Here is a 20,507-nt window from a genome sequence, read left to right on the forward strand (position 1 = left end):
GTGACCTGCTGGCCACACCCACGAGCTCACTGGCTCTGGACGGCTTGGCACCAGCGAGCCCGGGCTCAGATGGCCCTGGGCCTAGAGCCACCCACTCTCTGCTACTGGGGACGTGGAGCTCACATTCTTGGAAATAGTTCTGTCTGGGTACATTCCAGAGCACGCTGCCAAAAACGTACTTTTAATAAAAAAGATCACTAGAGAAACTGGGACAAATTGTGATTTTAACAGTGGACAATTACGAACTCCAGAGTGGGCAGCCAGGTGGCAAATAAACTCTGGTTAGGTCTTGGATTAATTACACCACCAGTGAGCTGACCAGTGCTCTCTTAATTGTCGTCATTTGTGGGATAAGTTCTGGCCTTCCTTCCTTCCTTCCTTCCTTCCTTCCTTCCTTCCTTCCTTCCTCCCTTCCTTCCTCCCTTCTTCCCTCCCTCCCTTTCTTCCCACTGTCCCTCTCTATTGCTCTCCCCTCCCTCCCTCCCTCATTCACATCTCTCTTTCTTTCCTCTCTTCCTCTTTCCTTCACTCACTCACTCCCTCATTCATTCATTCAGTCCGTCAGTCATCAGATAATCCTGAGCTCCTCCCTGAACTGAGTGCTGAGCGCAGTTTAGAGTAGACACAGAAGTCATTGAATTTCTCAGGACCCAGGAGTATCTATGAGGAGAATCACCTATGTTACCCATTCAGAAGGGAAAGAAACCAGTTTGAATGTGGTGGTTTCACGGGATTGCTAGGCCCAGGGACCAGTCCGGGACTCCTGGGGGACAACAGAGGGTGAGGTTTGTGGGATGCAGGAGCTGAGGGCTCTCCTGCTGGATGGGAAGGGGTGCTCTGGCCCGTGGCCAGCTCGCCCTGGGTGTCCCCGGGAGGGCTCCAAGGGCAGCCTGGCCCCTGCAGATCTCCATCCCTGAAGCGGGTGCCTGGCCCGTGTGTACGAACGGGGGGCTCAGTATTTAGGAGCGGGGAGGAGCAGGGAGCTGCCCTGAATGGCTGCCCGCTTTGGAAATTTCTATGCATTTGTAATAACAAAATTACCATAATTTGCTCGTTAACGCAGCTAGATCAGTCAAGCATTGTTCCTTCGCGGGTGGGGAGGCCGCCGCGCCTCTCTCTGTACACTCCACACACCCCAGCCAGCCTGCCAGCCCGTTAGAGCGCTGGAAATTAGCATGCAAATGGTCCTAATTCGGTGGGCGAGCTGTCAGGCAGCGCCTCTCTGGCCTTGTCTCTGTGAAGGCCCTGACAGCCCCGCTCCAGCGCCGGCCCACCCTCCTCGCTCCAGCCAGGAGGGGCTCCGAGGGGCACCTCCAGACTGACAGCTTGGCGGCCTCCCTCCCTCCGTCAGCGCCATCAGGCCTGGCGGCAGCCTCCCTGGGGAGCAGGCAGGGCCTGCCACCATGCTGGCCAGACTGAGGAGGCAGGCAGGCGATGGGCTGGTGGGGGAGGCTGGCCGGGGCTCAGGTCCACCAGCCTTGGCTGGACTGGGGCAAGGGGGCAGAGAGGGTAGAGGGGTGGCCTTTGACTCAGGGCCTGGTTGGGGCACAGGGATCCTTATGGCTGGTGGGTTCTGAGTGTCCCCGTGGGATCTCTGGGGCACCTTCTCCCACCTGCACGTCCCGAAGGAGTAAGTTCGAGTCCTGCTTTGCTCTCCCTCTGTATCCAGGGGCTGACCTTACATGTCCCGGCTCTGCTTCCCCCATGCCCGGAACATCGCTGCCAGACCCAGGCACGGAACTGCTCCAGCGTAACAGAGAACTGGGGGGGGCCGAGGGGGTGTGTGGTGCAGGCGGCATACCCTGGCCCAGGACGCAGCACCTCTGGGTCAGTCCTGCCTCCAGGTTTACTAGCCTTTGGGGGAGTCACTTGCCCGCTCTGGACCTCAGTCTCCAGTTTTTATGATGGGGCATCTTCATGGTCTCCCTGCTGGATCGGTCCAGATATAGGGAGGAAGAGACCCTCAGTAGCTGACAGGGAGAACTGTGCTAACTGCCCTTCATTTCCCAAGCTGCTTGCTTGTCGCGATAGCCCCACAAGCCAGGGTTGCTGTTATCCCATTTCACAGAGGAGGAGGCTGAGGCCTCAGCGCACACAGAGGAAGTTGTCTGAGCAGCAGGACCACAGCCCTGCTTCCTCACTCCAGAGCCCTTCCCACAAGAGAGAGTGCAGGACGCTAAGAGGCAGGATGCTTCCACCTAGACTGGAAGGCATGGCAAGGCCTCGTGCCGGCAGCATGTGCCTCTTTCCGGGCTTAGCACGTCCTCAGTACTAGATAAATGAGTTGAAAGAAGAGGACCCAGGTGGGCCCAGGTATGACAGCAAAGTGAAGAAACTACTGTAGGAGAAAGAGGTAAAGCCACAGGCTTAACTCAGTTTCCCCCAGGGTGGCCCCAGGCTGTATCTCAGGACCTTATTCCTCCCTCCCCGTGAGGTACGCAGCCCCTTGCCAGGATCCAGGCTGTGGTGAGCGGACAGCAGGCTGGATCCCATCCCCACATGCCCGGCTGGTGGTTCTTGTGTGGTGACCAACCTACTCATCCGCACATGGCTGCCCTGCCCCCTTTTCCTGTTCTAAGGGAATCTCACTGGGCCTTTCTAGCTTTCATATAAATGGAGAGATGAGAGAGACTCTGAGAGAGTCGTCCCCCCCCCCCCCCAGCTCTGGCTGCCTGGGGAGCAGAAGGGGGCTCATGGGCCTGAGCTCTGCTGCATGACAGTCCCACTGAGCACCCAGCACCCAGCACAGAGCCTGGCACAGAGCAGATGCTCAGTGAAGGTCTGAGAAGCCACACTGAATAACATGTGGACCGAGAGAGAAAACACACGCACTCACGCACGCACGCACGCACGCACGCACGCAGGAATGAACAAAAAGCCACCCAGCTTGCCTACCTCAGACCAAATGCCTTGAGCCAGGGGTAGCTTTGCATTTCCGTGTGGCTTTTCCTTTCCACCTACTCTTTGGTGTGTTTATTTGGAACCCATGACACGAGCCTGGTGGAACTTTGGGTCTCCAGGTACCAACCTCTCAATAGCTGCCATTGGGCTGTTCAGAGCGTCTGTTGGAGAGTAAGGCCTGCCAATCACAGGATCCAGGCAGGCACTCTGAGGACAGCTCAGGGACACATTCATTGCCCCCCCCCGAGGGCTGTGCAGGGGACCTTGGAAATTCCTGGATGAGACCGGATTGGTGCCTTAAACTGCATTTCTGCTCGAGGAAGAATTGCCCAGGCTCCACCTAGTGGAAAGTTGGGATGCGTCTCTCTCCTGCATTCCTGGTGTGTGGCAGGACAGGACAGGACTGGACAGGACAGGACAGGACAGCCTGCTGCTGACACACCCCTTCTCAGTTTCCGCACAGTTGGTACATCCATGCTGTCAAGGAATCCTCACCACAACCTAGCAGGCACCCTTGGTTTTTGTTATAGGCTCAGTGAGAAGAAGGGGCTGTCCCAAGGTCATGCAGAGCCAGGACTAGAAGCCAAGGTACTTTTCCACTTAACAACCCCCATCTGGCCTCACTCCATGAGTGTCCTTGGCTTTGGCCAGCAAACCATCTGCTTGCATAGCCACACAGCCTGGCCCTTCCCAGCCTCAAGGCATTAGGTGTCAATGGCCAGAGGTGCCCACTCTGTGGGTAGGTCAGTCTTTCATAAATACTTGCAGTAGCTTCCTTACTGGTCTCCCGCTGCCACCCTTGCCCCTTTTAATACATTCTCAACATAGCAGCCCGAGTGAGCCTGTTAAAATCCGAATCAGGTCATATCTCTGTTTTGCTCACTCAGAGTAGAGTCCAAAGGCCCTGCATGATCTCCCCCTTCCTACTTCTCTCCTAACCTCATCTTCCACCTCCGCTCTACTCACTTTTCTCCAGCCACACAGACCTCCTTGCTCCTCCAACACACCACCCACACTCCTACCTCGGGGCCTTTGCTCTTGCGGTTCCCTCTGTTTAGAGTGCTCTTCTTGCAGATATTCACATGACCAATTCTCACTTCCTTCAGCTCCGTTTTCCAGTCACCTTTTCCATGAAGTCATCCCTGGTCACTCTAAAATTTTAATGCTTTATATTTTCTCCTTAAAACATACTGTATGCTTTATTTTTTATTTATTTGTCTTGTTTGTTGTCTGTGCTATTAATTAAAATGTAAGTTCTAGCCCTGGCTGATGTGGTTTAGTGGCTAGAGCATCAGCTGGCAGACCAACGGGTCACAGGTTCGATTCCCAGTCAAGATACATACCGGGGTTGCAGGTTCGACCTCTAGCGTAGGGTGCATGTGGAGGTTAGGAGAGAAGTAGGAAGGGGAAGATCATCTAGCAAAGGGTTGCTCCCTCAGGAAGCTTCTCCACTCTTCCTTCCTTGGCCTCCAAGATATCTCCCCTCCTCTCCTCCCAGGTCCCTCCCTACGAAGTCACCTCTCAGCCAGGTCTGTGGGCTGGTCCCCGAAGACACGGATGAAAGCGTCAGTTTAATTTAAGAAAGGAGAGATCTCTATCAGCATAGCCAACTTCAGGGCTGACTTACTCACTGCACTCATGGGGAAACTGAGGCCTGGACTGGGGCAGGGGCTTGCTCCAGTAACTTTGTGGTACAAATGGGACTTCATCGGGGCTCCTGCCTCCTGGTTCAGCCTTGGCAGTTATGAGAACCGGCCTGAGGGCTGGTCCCGCCTCAGCTCCCTCCACAGAACAGGTGCCTTACCAAGCTTGCTGAGTAATGGTGGCAGCGCCAGCCACCTGCCTGGGGTCCACCCATACCAGCTGGCCCCTCTTGGCAGTGAGCCTTCTTACCAGGTGGCCTTCTCAGGGGCCCCTTTTCAGAGGCGGCTGGACACCAGTGCGCCTCGAGGGCACTGGGAAGCTCTTCAACGTGGGCCAGTGCTTCGCAGACTTGACTGCGCACCAGCACCTGCGGACGCCTTTTGGAACCGGTGAGCTGAGCGAGCAGGTGCTGTGCGGGCCAGGTGCGATACCTGACCCCAGCCTGAGACTCGGATTTAACTAGTCTGAGCTGGGGCCTGGTGTTCGGGACTTTTAAAAGCTCCTCAGATGATTCCAATGGGCAACAAGGTTTGGGAACCACCCACCCTCTGGGGAGCCCCACTGTGGGAGAACAATACAACTTAAAGAGAAAGGGTTTGTTGACATGGTGAGGGAAGGTGAGGAGCTAGGAGGCTACATCCCCTCCAAGGCAGCCTCAGGAGAGGGACCCCAAGGACTAGATGGGGGTGCAGGTCCTGAAGAAGAGGGGCTGCTGGGACCCTGAGGCCCTCCTAGGCAGACCCCCTTGTTGGCCTCGTTCTTGACCCTGACTTTGATAGAGAAATAACTTCCCCCTCCCCTCCTCTGCCCAGCCTGCCTTTCATACCCACATCCACACACTGCCCCCAGCCACCCAGGATCCCAGTGATTTATGTGTGTGTTGTCCCCTCCTGCAGACTTCGGGATCCTGGTGGGCAGGGACCGTGTCTGATTCATCTCCGCCTCCCTCAAGCCCTGTGTTTCGCGGGTAGGAAAGGTGTGTGGAAATGAGTGCGTTCCTTGGGGCGCCCTGGGCTCCGGCCTCGGTGCTGCTGAGCTCGGTGCAGCAAAGCCCACGCGCCGTGGTAGTAATTGTGGAGGTAAATCTTGTCTGGTCTTCTCACAAACACTTGGTGAGGCGTTCCATAAATATGTCAGCAGCAGCATTAAAATTTGATGGCAGGCGGCACAGGTCGGGACTAGCACTGTGACTTCCCAGCAAGGTATGACACCATCGCCTCCCTTTCATCAGTCAGCGGTGGGGACGCTCCGGACTCCTTGCCGAGCCAGGCCCAGCCAGGGGAGGTGATTTCTTCAGAGGAGGACCCCTGGCTGCTCTGAGGACAAGCCAGTGTCTGGGCCACAGAAAAGCAGCTCAGCGTCGGGCTGGCAACGGGCTGAGAGGAGCCCCTGCGAGCTCTGGGAGTGGGCCTGGAGGTTGGAGGGCCTCGCAGCGGGAGGGACGGAGCCGTTTTTCTGAGTCTGGGAGCTGGTGACAGGGGTTGAGGACTTGTTTTAGCTTTATGGACAGCCTGGTGGAAATTGTCAACTTGCCCACAAAAAGGCCTCATGGAACACTTTCAAAGGGCTTTGCGTTGGTCTCATTTAAGCAAGCAAAGGGTCATTTGGGCAGAGGTCAAGGAGAAAAGGTATTCCTAGTGGCAAAAAGATTGTATACCAACCTTGTCTACCTCCCACCCCACCAGAGTCCAGGCGAAGTGAGCCTGAGAGGGACACGCTTGAGACCACAGTGGCAGAAGCAGCTAAGGTCAGGGGTCCTGGCTCCTAGTTCAAGACTTTCCCTACAATCAAGAATTTGGAGCACTGGTTGAAATGTGAAAAAAATCAGGAAATGTAATTTTCATTAAAAAACAAGGCCCAGCCCTGGCTGGTGTGGCTCGGTTGGTTGGAGCATTGATCTGTGCACCGAAAGGTTGTGGGTTCGGTTCCTGGTCAGGGCACATACCTAGGTTTCGGTTCAGTCCCTGGTTGGGGCACCTGTGTGAGGCAACTGATCGATGTTTCTCTCTCTTTCTCCTCCTCTCTCTCAAATCAGTCAGATGTCCTTGGGTGAGGATGGAAAAAACAAGCCCCCGTGCACCCATTTTTTCAAGTCACACAGAGCATGTGCTGTGGGCCAAGGACTGAGTTAAGCACCAAAGTATCCCTTACACTTTAAAAAAAAAATTTTTCTTTACTGATTTTATTTTTTATTATTATTATTATTTTTTAATCCTCATCCGAGGACATTTTTCCATTTTTTGTACAGACAGTGTGGGAGGAAGAGAGAAGAAGAGAGAGAGAGGGAAACATCGATGTGAAAGGGACACATTGAGTGGCTGCCACCCGCACAACCAACCAGGGCCGGGGACAAATTGCAACCGAGGTACATGCCCTTAGCGGGAACCGAACCCGGGTCTCTCCGGACCGCAGGTGGACGCTCCAACCGCTGAGCCAAACCGGCCAGGGCTCTTTACTGATTTTAGAGAGAGAGGAAGGAAGAGGTAGAGAGAGAGAGAGAGAGAGAGAGAAACATCGATGAGACAGAACATCGGTTGGCCACCTCCTGCATGCCCCCCATTGAAGATTTGGCCCACAACCTGGGCATGTGCCCTGAGCAGGAATTGAACTGATGACCTCTTGGTGCATGGGTTGATGCTCAACCACTGAGCCACACCAGCCACACCCTTACACTTTTGACTCACAGAAGACTTTGAGTATGTCGATATTACTTAGTCCTGTGAGTGCTGTGATGCCGCACTGCAGATGAGTAACTCAGGTTCAGAGAGGTAAGTGATGTCTCCAGGCCCACTCAGCTAAATGGCTGAGGGCCCTTGGCAGGGACTGGCCAACTCCAAGCTTACAGTCCTTCTATCACCTCAGATACGAACACGGAGTGGCAGCCCCTGCTGCTGTCAGTACCTGCAGAATTCCAGTCCCCGCCTTCTCACAACTATTTATAAAAATCACGATGTGGCTCAGAGCTGTCTAAGGGTCTCTGGGTTTATCAGCCTGTGTCCGACATTAGCAATTGCCTTGTTGGGGAGTTGAGAAGGAGAAGAGCCGAACCTCGGTGGCTTGTTCACTCTAGGGCACAAGCTAACCTTGGTGCTGTCATTAGGTGGCCGGGAGCCCAGAGAGGCCTGGTGGGGCTCTAGTCTCTGAGGAGAGCACTGGTCCAGGGTCCCTTCCCGCCTGTGGGGCCTGCACCCTGGCCTCTGCAGCAAGCAGCCCACTGCTCTTTTCTGTGTGTTGCTGCCTCCTTCTGTCTGTGTCCTGCTTCTTTCAAAGACGAAGGACCCGTGTTTCACGAATGCTCTCTGGCGCCTGTTTCTGTGTGAGATGGGAGAGGCGGGCTCAAGGAACATCTGTCGGCGCAGGCAGCGCTTCCGCAGCCAGCACCTGTGCGGCGGCCAGGGCCTGTGCTGGGGCCACGGGGCTGCTGGAATCCGTCAGTCACACATCATCAGTCCTGGCTCCTGCCACAGACTCCACAAGAGGAAGGGAGATAGGGTCACAGCCACCCTGTCTGGGCAGGCATGGGCCCAGGGCTGGGGCTCAGGGGAGAGTGGGGGATGCTCTTTCTCAGGGGAAACAGTTGATCCAGAAAGGCTTCCTAGAGGAGGTGGTACTGAGCCGGGTCTCGACAAGTCAGGGGTTAGACATGAGGAGGGGAGGAAGGTGGCATTTCAGACGGAGGAAACAGCATGAGCAGATGGAGGTGGGGCCGTGGAGCATGAGAGGAATGGCAGTCGGCCTGGACCACGGCCTTCCGGCAGGGGGCAGTGGGGGCACCGCTGGGAAACTCCTTGGGAACAGACCTGCAAGGCCTTGAGTGCTACCGGGGGCTTCTGGGCATTACCTACAGGCTTGGTCCTCGGGCCTGGTGTGTGGTGGGGGCGCTGTGATATCACAGTGGAGTTGTTTCTCTTGACTTCCCTGAAGGTTCCTTGCATGCAGGTCTTTGTAGTATAGACAACAGGAAGTGGGCTGAAGGCACAATGGCCTCCTCTCTCTAGAGAACCAAACTGAGGCCCAGACCACCCCCCAGCCGCCTCATGGCTGGTTGGTGGCAGGCTGGGGCTCGGCCCTGGTCTCCCGCCCGGCTCACTGTGGCCCACCCAGCACGGCCGCCCAGCTGCAGAGTCAGCGGCTCTTCGGGAGAAACGAAATGAGACCCACTCTGCATTCTCCCCTCACCCTCGTCCTCTCTCTTGGTTTTTCTCTTCTCTGTTTTTCTGAAGGCCTTCGTGGCTGGCCTGAGCTGGTGGGAGAAGAGGTTTTTCCCAGGGACGGATCGATGCTCTGTGTGCGGCAGCCCGGGCTGACAGGGCTGACCTTTACCGAGTTCACTCCTGTCTCCGTCCCCTGTTGGCGGCCCAGGAAGGCCTTGCTGTGGAGAGAGGGAGGGCGAGAAGCCTTGGGCTCCGCGGGACTGGACTGGGGCTGGACCCGGGCTGCAGCAGTGGTGCTAGAGCAGGGGATGGTCTGAGCCTGAGAGCCCTTGGAGGTCAGCATTTACACCTTTCCCACAGACACTGATTTTATAGACAGGGAAACTGAGGCATGGTGTGGAGAAGGGACATGATCAAGGTCAGGCACAGAGCTGTGACAGAGCCCCAGAATCCTGTGTGTGTGCGTATCCACATACAGGGTGGGGTAAAAGTAGGTTTACAGTTGTTTGTATGGAAAATAACAATAATTAATAAATAATAATACAAGAATAAACTCTATTTCATGTACTCAAAATTGTAACTACTTTTAGCCCACCCTGAGTGTATATGCATATATATGTGTGATACAAATTACTATCTATACACATGTATATGTATATATACATGCATGTTATATGTTATACTATATAATGTACTAATGTAATGCATACACTACCGTATGTAATATACATTATATATAATGTACATATTCGAAAGGCTGACTGCCTGCCATAGCCGGCAGCACACAGGGTCCCTGCTGACCCCGAGCCATGGCACATCATGCAGTTCTACAAAAGCACGGGGAGCCAGAGAAATCTCGTGGTCCTTTCTTCCTCCTCCTCCTCCGCAAAGAGTTTCTCTGAAAGCCCAGTTCCAACCCTTAGAAATAGAACTTGGCTGCGAAGTCACTTTGAAAGACTTTCCGTATGTTAATTACAGCCGGCCAAGGTCTCGAGCAGAGGTGGGAGCCCACCATCTGCAGATGGGGTCGGCCCCCAGCGCGCTCTGCAAATCCCCGTCATCTGGCAGGTGTCGTTTTGGGTTAATTAAGAGCTACACTGAGCCAGTTTACCTGTCACTTCTGAGAATTTTAGGAAACTTCGACTTTCTTTCTACCTCGGAGCTTTTAGTGAAGGGGAAACTGGAAACAGCTCTGATTCTGATGATTTTCCTGGCCCTGGGTTCTCCAGGACAGCTATTTTAAGTGCATTTTTGTGTGTGGCCCCCTATACACTTTTATTTTAATCAGTCCTTTCTAGTGACCTTGATGTTGATTTTTAATATGTTTTTATTGATTTTAGAGAGGAAGGGAGAGGGAAAGAGAGAGAGAGAGAGACATCAGTGTGAGAGAGAAATATCAATTGGTTGCCTCCTGCACACACCCCTATTGGGGACCGAACCTGCAACCTGGGAATGTGCCCTGACTGGGAATTGAACAGGTAACCTTTTGGTGCACAGGATGACATTCAACCAACTGAGCCACACCAGCCAGAACATGATTTTTACAGCTAGTTCTTCTGTATTTGGAAGACAGTGCTGTTTGGGGGAAAGCCACCACATAGCCTAAATTTCTTAAGCCTCTGCTTTCTATCTCTGTTTTTGAGGAAAGTACACACATTCCTTGGCTTTATTCTGTCTAGTGGCTTTTGGAAGCATTTTTGATTTGCGGGTTAGGGATTTCCACAGTCAGGGTTTGGGTTGTCAGTGCTAATCTTAGAGCTCTGTGTTCGTGGGGGGATAACCCTGTCAGACAGATCCCCAGATAAATGGGTTCTCGGTGGATCAAAGTCCTCCTTCTCCAGCATGAGAAGACTTTCTCTGGGGTGATGATAATGTTCAATATCTTGATAGAGGTTTGAGTTGTGCTAGTGTTCACATTTGTCCAAACGTAGCGATAGTACATTTATGATTTGTGCATTTTCTTGTGCATACACTTTACATCCAGAGGAAAAGACTTGTAAACAAATAATGAATTTCTGTTAATAATGTGCATGCTGAAGTACTTAGAGGAAAATGTACTGATGTTTACAATTTATTCTGAAATACATAAAAAATAAGATGAATGAAGAGTTAGAGAGACGGAGAGCTGTGTGATAAGCATGTATGAGACAATATTGATAGTAGAATTAGGTGGTGGATATACAGGTATTCACTATAAAATTCTTTCGACTTTGCTGCGTTTGAAATTTTGCCAACCTACCAGGGGTGGAAGGGGTTGGGGCGAGGACTTCCTTCTCCCCCTGTGGCTCCTTGGGATGGTGAAAGCCCCAGGGCCCGGGAATAGCTGGGGCATTGTGGCCCGGGGACAGAGGAGGGGGAAGGGACAGAGGAAGTCCCTTCTTTCTGAGCCTCAGTTTCCCCATCTATAAAACCAGAGTATGATGATCTCTCGGCTCCCTTCCTGTTCTGCCATTTCTGCAGCTCTGCATTTCTCTCTGTCCCTCAGTTTTCTCTTCATCCCACCGCAGGCTCCTGGCAGGGGTGGGGAGGAGGGTTGTAATCAGAGTGTTTGGGGCAGGGGCAGGAATGGCAGAACTTGTTTTCTCCGCCAACAATGAAGAGAAGGCATCAGGTCCTCCCTAGACGGGTGCAAAGATCTGGACCTGTGAAGTCATTTGATCTTCTCCACCTGCTTAAGAAGTAGGGACTTTCCTTTCTTCCGTTTTACAGGTGAGGAAACTGAGGCTCAAGCCCAGCCACCCAGGCTGTAAGTACGAAAGCGAGCCTCCGCTGGAAACATTGCAGAAATCTTGGGGAGGACATGGGACTCTCCGTGAGGCGGAAAATGAGGGTGTGAGCCAAGCTTGTCTTGATGTCGAGGCGCCAGGAGAAGCCAGCAGCCATTGGTATTCTTTGTCTGGAGCCATTTTCTGTCGTCTCCTTCAGGGTGGGCAGCGCTGGGCAGGAGGGGGGGGTAGAGCACAGCTGTGGGTGTGACCCTGGCCATGAGCCTGAAAGGGGACCCACCCCTCGTTCTTGGTCCTGTTGAGGCTGCTGAAGAGGGGGAGTCAGTCCCAAGGGTCCCGGAGTGCCATCATGTACCACTGCCCAGTCCCCCTCCCTGCTTTTACTCTGCAGTGGCCCCGCTGGCCCCCACTCCTTTACCCAGGCAGAGAATGCCAACAGTGGCTGGCTTCTCCTGGCACCTTGACATCAAGACAGGCTTGACTCGCCCTGGCCAGTTTGGCTCAGCGGTTAGAGCATTGGCCTGCGGTCCGGAGAGACCCGGGTTCGGTTCCCGCTAAGGGCACGTACTTCGGTTGCAGTTTGTCCCCGGCCCAGGTTGGTCGTGCGGGTGGCAGCCACTCGATGTGTCCCTTTCATGTCGATGTTTCTCTCTCTCCCTCTCTCTCCCTCCCACTCTATCTGTACAAAAATTGGAAAAGTGTCCTCGGGTGAGGATAAAAAAAAAAAAAAAAAGACAGGCTTGACTCAAACCTCTTTCCCCGCCTCACGGAGAGTCCCACGTCCTCTCCGAGATCTCTAGGACGTCTCCAGGGAGGCTCACTTTGGCTCGCTCACCTCTGTCTCAGGCTGCCTGACATCACCGAATGCTTGGCTCCATCTATGCTGCTGTTGGAGACATTCTTTCATCTCAGCCCTGAGACCGCCCGAACATGGCACTCAGCCCCGCCCCTCAGTTTCCGTGGGGAGAACACACCAGCCCAGCTGTACGGAGCGTTCGAGTGTACAACAGGCTTTACTCAATGTGCGGGAGGAGGGTTATAGCCCCGATACGGGTGACTTGGTGGAAAGAAGTGAGGGGCCCATGGTGTTCTTTGAGCTGGGCAGTCATAAGAGAAGGTGTTTATTGTGTGATCATTGTGTTGGGTCAGCCGGCCGCACCTCTAGGGCCCCGACCAGGAGCCAGAAGTGGGGACTTCATTCTCTGCCCGAGAATGCCATTCCTGTCTGCGAGGAGCATCGTTTCGTGTCCTCGGGTGCTGCAGCTGTGCTGTCTGCTGGGCCCCGGTTCTCTCGCGCGTGGACCATGGCAGCAGCCACTGGCGGCCCCCCTGACCTGACCATCGGCTCGCCTGCTCTGCTACTTCCTAGTCTGAAGGCTTCCCTGGTCCCAACCCTAATGGCGAAAAACAGGATGTCCCTGCCCCACACCACTCTGCGCGGTGGCTTGCCTCGGCTGGGGCCTCATGAAGACCCGGCCATGTGGAGGCCGTGCTCTGACCATTCCACTCCCAGACCTTTGCTTGTGCTGGGATCCCTTGCCTCCCTCCGCGTACGGACGTCCCAGTGAACCTGGCTCCCACGCGCCTCCCACTCCAGCAAGTGTCCCCAGTGCTCTCCCCAGACCTCCTCTGGGCTGGACAGGACTCACTTTTCTAAGCTGCCCTCACAGGGTTTGCAGGAAAGAAGGCGAATGCTCCTTGGGTGTCACGGTGGTGGTGACTCCAGCAGGGAAACGAAGCTGGAGATCAGGGAGGCTTCCTAGCAGAGGGGGCTCGGACCTGGGCCTGGCAGACAGGCGCAGTGCTGCTCCATGCAGGTGGAGAGATGGCCTTGGCCGGTGTAGCCCGAGGCCCAGGTGCAGCGCTGTCAGGAAGTGCCTCTGACGGGCAGCTTCGCGGGCACCCGGAGCCCGGATGAGAGGGCGGCGGTCCCCCTTCTCCAGGCTGCGTGGTCTCTGCCCCCCCACCGTGCCCCCAGGAGGAGGAGGAGGCGCTGTGGCGCTGATGGATGTGCTGAGGCTGGGCTGCTGCAGCCCAGCTCTGTCACCAGGCTCTCCCTCCGTGCGCCGGGACCTGACACCCTGACCACTGAGGCATAAAAAACAGAGAATTGGAAGGCTCAGCCTGTCAGGCTGGGAGTGGCCCCCAGAGAGGTCTGGGGAGGAGTGCACGTGTGTGTGTGTGTGTGTGTGTGCGTGCGCGCGCGTGCGCACGCGTGCTCTCTGCCTGTGGTTGCCTGTGGAAGTGGGGAGGTGGAGAGGAGGCCGGCTGGACTCGGGGTGTGGGAGCAGCTGGCCCCTCAGGCCTACTTTATTGTTCTGGCCTCGCCTGGCCAAGTCCCGTGGGCCCTGCGCGTGGGCCTAGGCTGCCAGGGAAGAGCAGTGCTCCCACCCCGACATCGGCCGGTCCCCTCTGGGGGCTCCACCCTTGGCCCTTTGGCATCCTTAAGAAGAACCCGTGGAAGCTTGTCTGGGCTGAGGGTGGTCCCATGGGCTGTGTAACTCCTGTCCACTGCCAGGGAAGGGCCCACACGCCCTGTAACCAGTGGCATAAAAAACCACTCAGCAGCCCGCTTCCGACATGGCGTGGGCCAGGCGCTGGGGGCCTCTGCGGTGAGTCAGGCCCAAACCCTGCCCTCTGGGAGCCCCTAGCCGCTGGGCAGCAAGGCTGCAAGGGAAGAATTCCGAACTCTCCTCCTCGTGACTGGCTGGTGGTAAGGAGGCTGGGAGCAAGAGCACGGGACGTGCCAGACACAAGCGTCATGCCCCGTGAGCATCTGGGCAAGGGGGCGCATCCGCACGTCCCACCATGCCTCTTCACACACCCCATGCTGTCCCCACCCTGCCCAGCTGCGGTCCTGCCTGAGCATGCCCAGAGCAGCTGACAGCTGTCTCCTACCCCATGCCCAGAGGCCCCCACTTCCCTCTTCTGTGCTCCCCCGGAATGTTGGCTGGTCCCTTCACCTCAGACATAAAGTCAGATCTTCTGGCGGAGGGTCTGACTTTATGTCTCATGTTCCCCATTGGCTGAGGCCCCTGGAGCAGCCACTTCTGGATTCTCGGCACAAAAGACCAGACTAGCGTTGACCTTACCTTTGCCTTCTCAGTCCAGAACCACGTGGGAAACACGTGAGAAGTGGAACTAAATCCACACTGGGGTCCTGGAGTGGCCTCAGTGTTGGGCTTAGAACTTGGGTGGCGTATTGAGACCATTTTGTGAGAGAACCTGGGCATCAGTCTCCTCACCTGGAAAATGGGCCAATAACCCCAGGGAACACCTGGCACATGATAGTTTCATGATATACATGTGAGAGGCCGGTATTCACTTCCACTGATAGAAACAAGTTAAGGGGAAATCTAGACAACGCCAGTGACAGCTGTCCACTTAATAAGGGTGCACTGGACTTGCCTTTGTTGGTTACAAAAGTGCCTGCAATTTATGTGAGAGGCAAATGCCATCGGCATTTTCCGACCTTGCTTTGACATTGATTTCTGTTTTTCTCCCACCCACCTGCAGGGAGTGAGTTTTCCGGGAGCCCTTACAGCCACCCTCAGTATCCCTCCTACAATGACTCCTGGAGGTTCCCCAACCCGGGGCTACTCGGTGAGTACGGCGGAGGCCCTGCGAGGTCCCCGGGCCGCGGACCCTCAGCATCCTGAGGCCTGGTCACTGAGGTGGGGTGGGTGCTTGGCCCAGAAACGTGCACCATGGCCTGCTTGGGCCCGATCCCTCCCCAAGATGTTTTGGTGAATAAGGGTACAAGGCAAAGAAGGAGAACAAACACAGGTCATTGTGGCGAAAGAGGAAAGTAGGGAAAGTGCCTCCCCCCAAAAGTCACATATTTCTTAAAGATCATTGCATATTCAGATGAGAAATCTCTAAATCAGAGGCAGCAAAGAGGGCAACTCAGATGGACTGATAGTGGCTAACTGTCTTGATGAGGACTCTGAAGCCCAGGGATTGATCAGTGATGTCTGCTGTGGACATCACCATAGCCAGCTCCATTGGAAACTGATTACCTTGTGGCTAAAGGACTGCCAAGGCATGCCATTCCAAACTCAGCTGGTGCCCAACCCCTGCCCAGGCCTCAGACTGGCAGACTGTCCATGGCTGGGGTCCGCCTGATGTGTCAACATCGTCTAGATACATGGGCCATCCCAAAGACCAAGCAGGGCTGACTCAATCCTCAGAAGGCTTTTTGTTTTGTTGAAGTGAACTTACATGAAACCAGTGTGCCAGCTGGAGCGGAAGGCTCTGGAGCATGAAGCAGGAGCCCCGGGATCATAAATGTCACTCACCACCTGGGGGCAGAGGCAGCCAATCAGTCTGCAGGCAGAACACTGATCCCTCCCCAGCAGTCAGCTGGGAATTTTCCTCAAAGGACAGACAAGGAAGTACCTCTGAGACTATCCAGGCTTGTCTGTCCTGTTTAACAGAGCCTGCTAAGTAAGAACTTGTTAATTCTCTGGATTGTGAATTATTTTAGGACTGAAAACCATAAGCTTCATCAGAAAAGCAAGAACCTGGTGTCTTCGAACTCAAGTTGGTAGGCCATGGGTCTGCAAAGGAGGCCAGGAAGCCACTGCTTTGGCCCCTTCCCAAGCCTGCTCTGGCGATTAGGACAGACACGTGACGTGGACACCATCATTTGTCGGCTACCACCCTTTCATGTACTTGGGCTCTGGGCTGCCCAAGGCATTGTGGTATATTATGCCCCATTGCAGGTGAAATAAGGAACAATGCCAATTAGTGTCCCTGTGCCTGGTGATTTCTAGTTTTATAGACAACTAGGCTCTTACTATTGGTGGCCCCCTGGAGGGGCTGAATCTGTGGACTGATCTCTCACACTTACTTTTTGGTTGGGTAAAAATTACTTCTAAGTATTGAACCACTTACTTAATGCTTTTCCTTAAACCCTTCACCGAGGCCCCGAGCTTTGCGTTGGCCCAGCCATCAGTCTCAGGAGGCAAAGGCTGGCCGTGATCTCCCTGAACCAGCCTCTTTCAGCAGGAGTGAAGGGGGTGGGGGGAGCTCTGGAGGCCTGACCTTGGGAGGCCCTCCCTGCAAATCAGCCTCAGACAGATTTTGGTCCCAGAGCTGCTGTAAGACCCACAGGGGATGTGGCACAAAGGAGGCCTGGGCCAGACTGTGGGAGAAGCTCCTAGTGATAGGAATGTGACCCCAAGAAGGTCATGTTGACCTAGACCCTTTCCATGTGGCTATGTGCTGCCCAAGGGCACAACACAGAGCCCCAAATCCTGGCACAAGGCACCTTGTGGGCACCTTTTTCTCATTCTCATGAGGTGGCCCACAGGCTCCTTTGCCTGGAGGTCAAGAGACAGAGGAGTGGGGAAGGAGCTACCTAGGAAGGTGTGGCAAAGAGACAGAGGAGGAGGTGGTGGTTGGTGGGGCCGTGGATGGGGGACCTTGAGACTGGGAAGTCGAAACTGATTGCGTAGGCAGCAGGAGCCCCAGAGGATGGCGAGGGGAGGGAGGGACTAGACTGCATCTGAGGCCTTTGCTGCTTACGCTAGAGAGAAATCTAGTCCACACGCCCTGTTACTAGGTGTGGGCTGCGTGCCTGGTGTGGGCTGTGTCCCAGGGAGTTCACAGGCTGGGAGTGGGGGGCCTCGGGCAAGGGTAGCTATGCTGAGAGGTGCCCAGGGCCTTGAGGAGGGCCAGAGCCAATGCGAAAAGGAGGAAAAAGAATCAAAATTCTGTGCATCTAAATGCGCGCTTGGAAGAGGGTCTAACTGACAGAGCCCAGGCGACACCCCTGCACTCTAGCAGGAAGGGAAGCCAGGAGGGTGAGTTCTGACTTCCAGCTCAAAGAGGCAGCCTCCTGCTACAGGAAGAACAGAAAAAGTTTAAACGGTGCTGGGCAGGTACAAACATGAGAAATGGCCCCTGTGCTGCCCAAGCCTGTAACCTGGGGAATCGTGGCCAGGTCATCAACCAGTCTGGGCCTCAGGTGTAAAATGAGGATAATCACCACTGGCAGCTTTATTCAAGCAGGAGCTGAGCGTGATTCTCTCTGGAGGCTCACTTTCCTGAAGATGAGTGAGAAGCCAGGCTCACTCTACCGTAGTCTTGCAAATAAGTCCCGGGCCTGTTCGCATCTACCAGCCTGCCTTTCCCACAGAGTAGCTTCGGGCTTTTTCTGGAAGAGTCCCACAGAGCAGGGGAAGTGGGCTGATTTCTGCTGCCCGGGGAGGTGCCAGGGTGTGGAAACCTGCTCTGAGGCCCCTCGGTGCTCCTGCTAGATCAGTGGGAGCGGTGGGAACAGCTGAGACCCTCCACATACACACCCCCAGGTGCCCACGCACCGCCTACCCGGGGCGGCCTGGTTGAAGCCTTTTCCACAGAAACACCACCAAAGTAAGGATGAGCGATGCCACCTAACGAAGCTGCCCACTTAATTCTGCGGAGAACTTCCTCCCTGCTGAGCCTCCTCCCCCGGAGCTGCTGCCCAGCCAGGCCAGCGGGGGCGGGGCAGCAGGCCGGGAGGAGTGGAAGAAAGGCAGCAGCGGTCAATTAGGATTAGACGGGGAGTGCCTGCGGCCGCTTTAAAGGGATTAGAGAGTGAGTGGGAGCCCGGAATGACTGTGTCAAGAAGTAAATTGATGATAATGTGAATTAGAGAGGAAAAATGACAGAAGAAAGGACAAGTTTATTCTAGATGACGGTCTAATGGGCACCAGGAAGACAGAGTGCTTTGTGAGGTGATGTTTTCATTTCTCGCGGTAAATGCAAGCGGTTTTGATTTTGCTCTGGGACCCTCGCGCTGAGGCCACTGGCCGGCCTGGCCCGGAGATTAAGCTCTGCGAGGAGAGTGGGTCAGAGGCGAGGGGGAGAGGTGGTAGGTAGGTGGGGAGCTCAGAGGCCGAGCCAGGGTCCCCTGAGCAGGCTCACTTCCATTTCCTGTCCCCCAGGCCCATTTGTGAGGTCCGCCCCTGTAGTTCTGCTCCTGTGCCGTGCCCTGGTCTGCAGGGACGACACACATGTCCTAACACGGTCCCTGTCCCACAGAAAAGAGAAGATGAGAGAGCAGAGGAGGCTGACAGATGTCTGAGTCAGGGCTCTGACCAGGGAGGTGACAGAGGAAGCAGCAAACATCTCCGTCTCTGGGGTACTTAGGCTGGGTTGGTGGCCATGCCATTGGGACAGCACCCCGCTGCACTGCAGCCCGGGGGCCAAGGGAGGGAGCAGCATATCTGCCAATCAGACTGGGTTTCGGGGTGTGATGGCTCATGCTGAGGGGCCACTAGCTCTTTGACCTTGGGCAAGCTACTTACTCTCTCCGTGCCTCAGTTTCTTCCTCTGCTAAATGAGGACAATGTTTCCTACTTGATAGAACTGTTGTGAAATTTAAGAGTTAATGGATACAAAGTGCTTAGAAAAGCACTTTATATCCTTATCTCACAGTGTCCTCATATAGCAGTACTGTGACCCCCTTTCACAGGTGAGACAACTGAGGCCCAGAGGAGAGATGCCGCTTGTTTAAGGTCACTCAGTCAAGAGTGACACAGCCTGACGGCAGTCTCCAGGCACGGGTGCTCAGTTCTGCTGTCTGGGGGAATTGCCAGGATTGGTTTGGATTTGGGTGAGATTTCAGAATCAATACCTGTCACCTCCCCTGGGGAATTAGGAAGCTCACTGTTCCCACCCCAGCAGACATGGTCTCGAAGGGCTCACAGGGCCCGCAGCTGGCCTCGGGTGAGCACCGTCCTCCAGACGGACAGCAGGCCGTGGACTGCGCTGCGGTGGGAAGCGTCCTGCGCCAGGGGCTGACACCCTGAGGTCCGGCCGGGCTCCGGCACTGGGAGGCTCTGTGGCTCTGACACATGACTTTGGTTGGTTGAGCCTCAGTTTTCCTACCTGTAGAAGGAGGGGCTGGCCTAGCATCTCTAACCTCTGTGGTTCTGAGAATCTGCGGGCCTCCTAGAGCCCCTCATGCTCTTTCATCCCTGAGGACGAGGAGTTCGAGCACAGAGCAGGGTTCCTGGAGACCTCACCCAAAGCATATAGTCACATAAAGCAGCCAAGACCGTGGGAGGAGCCCCGCTTGGGTACCGAGCCCTCCCCTGCCCTGTGTGCAGGTCCCAGGAGGCAGGCTGCAGCTGCTCCGCTCCCCGGGCCCACACGCCCCGGTCTCCCCAAGTCCAGATCTTCTCATCCTCCAAGCCCGGGAAACCTGACCCTGCCAGAATAATCCCGCGTTCCCCAGAGCGCTGTTCTCAGAGCTCCGATCCCCTTCCTTCCTCTGTACACTTGCCTCGGGTATGGGGCTACCAGCTCAGTGTCGCCTCCAACCACCATGCCGGCTTCTCTGTCTTCCAGGCTCCCCGTACTATTACAGCGCTGCCGCCCGCGGAGCGGCCCCGCCTGCCGCCGCCACTGCCTACGACCGTCACTGACCCTGGGAGCCAGGCAGACGCCAGCACTAATGACCCCTGTCACTGAGGGCGATAGCCTCCCAGCCTCCTCCAAAGACAGCCAGAGGAGCCCAGTGAGGCCGTCCCCAGCACCTCCCACTCACCCGAAACGCTGCCCCCTCCTTTTCCTGCCAGGGACTCGGGTTCTGTAGTATGGCTGCTGGGCCTCTGGACACCTGTCCATTTCTCAGAGCCAATCCATGAACTTCTCCCAACGGTGATGGGATCGCCACAAACCAATAGACTGTTCGGCCGATAACTGCAGCCCCAGCCCAGCCTGCCAGCCCCCCAGCTGTCTGACCATCTGCCCGTCTTCAGGCCCCAGGCCTGAGAAGGAGAGCTTGCTTTTGTCATTTCAACAGCACCTGTGTAAATACCTTCTTGCTTTTGTTTGTGGGCCTGAGGGTCCAACTGAGCAGACTGCCCACCGATATGCACTCAGCACTCCCAATGCGCAGGGTCTCAGACCTGTGCACAGAACACCCTGCTACCCTGGGTGCCCCCACAGAGTGGGCATGGAGCGTTCCGCGAGACTGAGGATGCCCAACTCGGGGCCCTAGCCTCCTGCTACTTCTTTAACGTCTTGACTAGGAGTCTCACTGAACTGGTTATGCTTCAAGCTCCCCCACCCCCTGCTGAGACTCTTC

The 20,507-nt window shown here is 55.3% G+C and overlaps 1 protein-coding gene across 6 annotated transcripts in view; it reads left to right on the forward strand.

Moving 5' to 3' along the window:
• Positions 1–20,232, forward strand: part of PAX5 (paired box 5) — a 167,497-nt gene extending 147,265 nt beyond the window's left edge. For 3 of the 6 annotated variants that reach the window (XM_036260991.1, XM_036260993.1, XM_036260995.1), the window contains 2 exons: positions 14,942–15,028; positions 19,766–20,232. In XM_036260991.1, coding sequence (XP_036116884.1) covers positions 14,942–15,028; positions 19,766–19,842 — 164 coding nt within the window. In that variant the 3' untranslated portion in view covers positions 19,843–20,232. The remainder of the gene's footprint in view (positions 1–14,941; positions 15,029–19,765) is intronic. The other 3 variants (XM_036260994.1, XM_036260990.1, XM_036260992.1) reach the window with 3 other exon arrangements.
• Positions 20,233–20,507: the final 275 nt, after the last annotated feature.

Source organism: Molossus molossus, unplaced genomic scaffold (assembly GCF_014108415.1).
Source record: "Molossus molossus isolate mMolMol1 unplaced genomic scaffold, mMolMol1.p scaffold_m16_p_14, whole genome shotgun sequence".
In the NCBI taxonomy this organism is placed as follows: domain Eukaryota; kingdom Metazoa; phylum Chordata; class Mammalia; order Chiroptera; family Molossidae; genus Molossus; species Molossus molossus.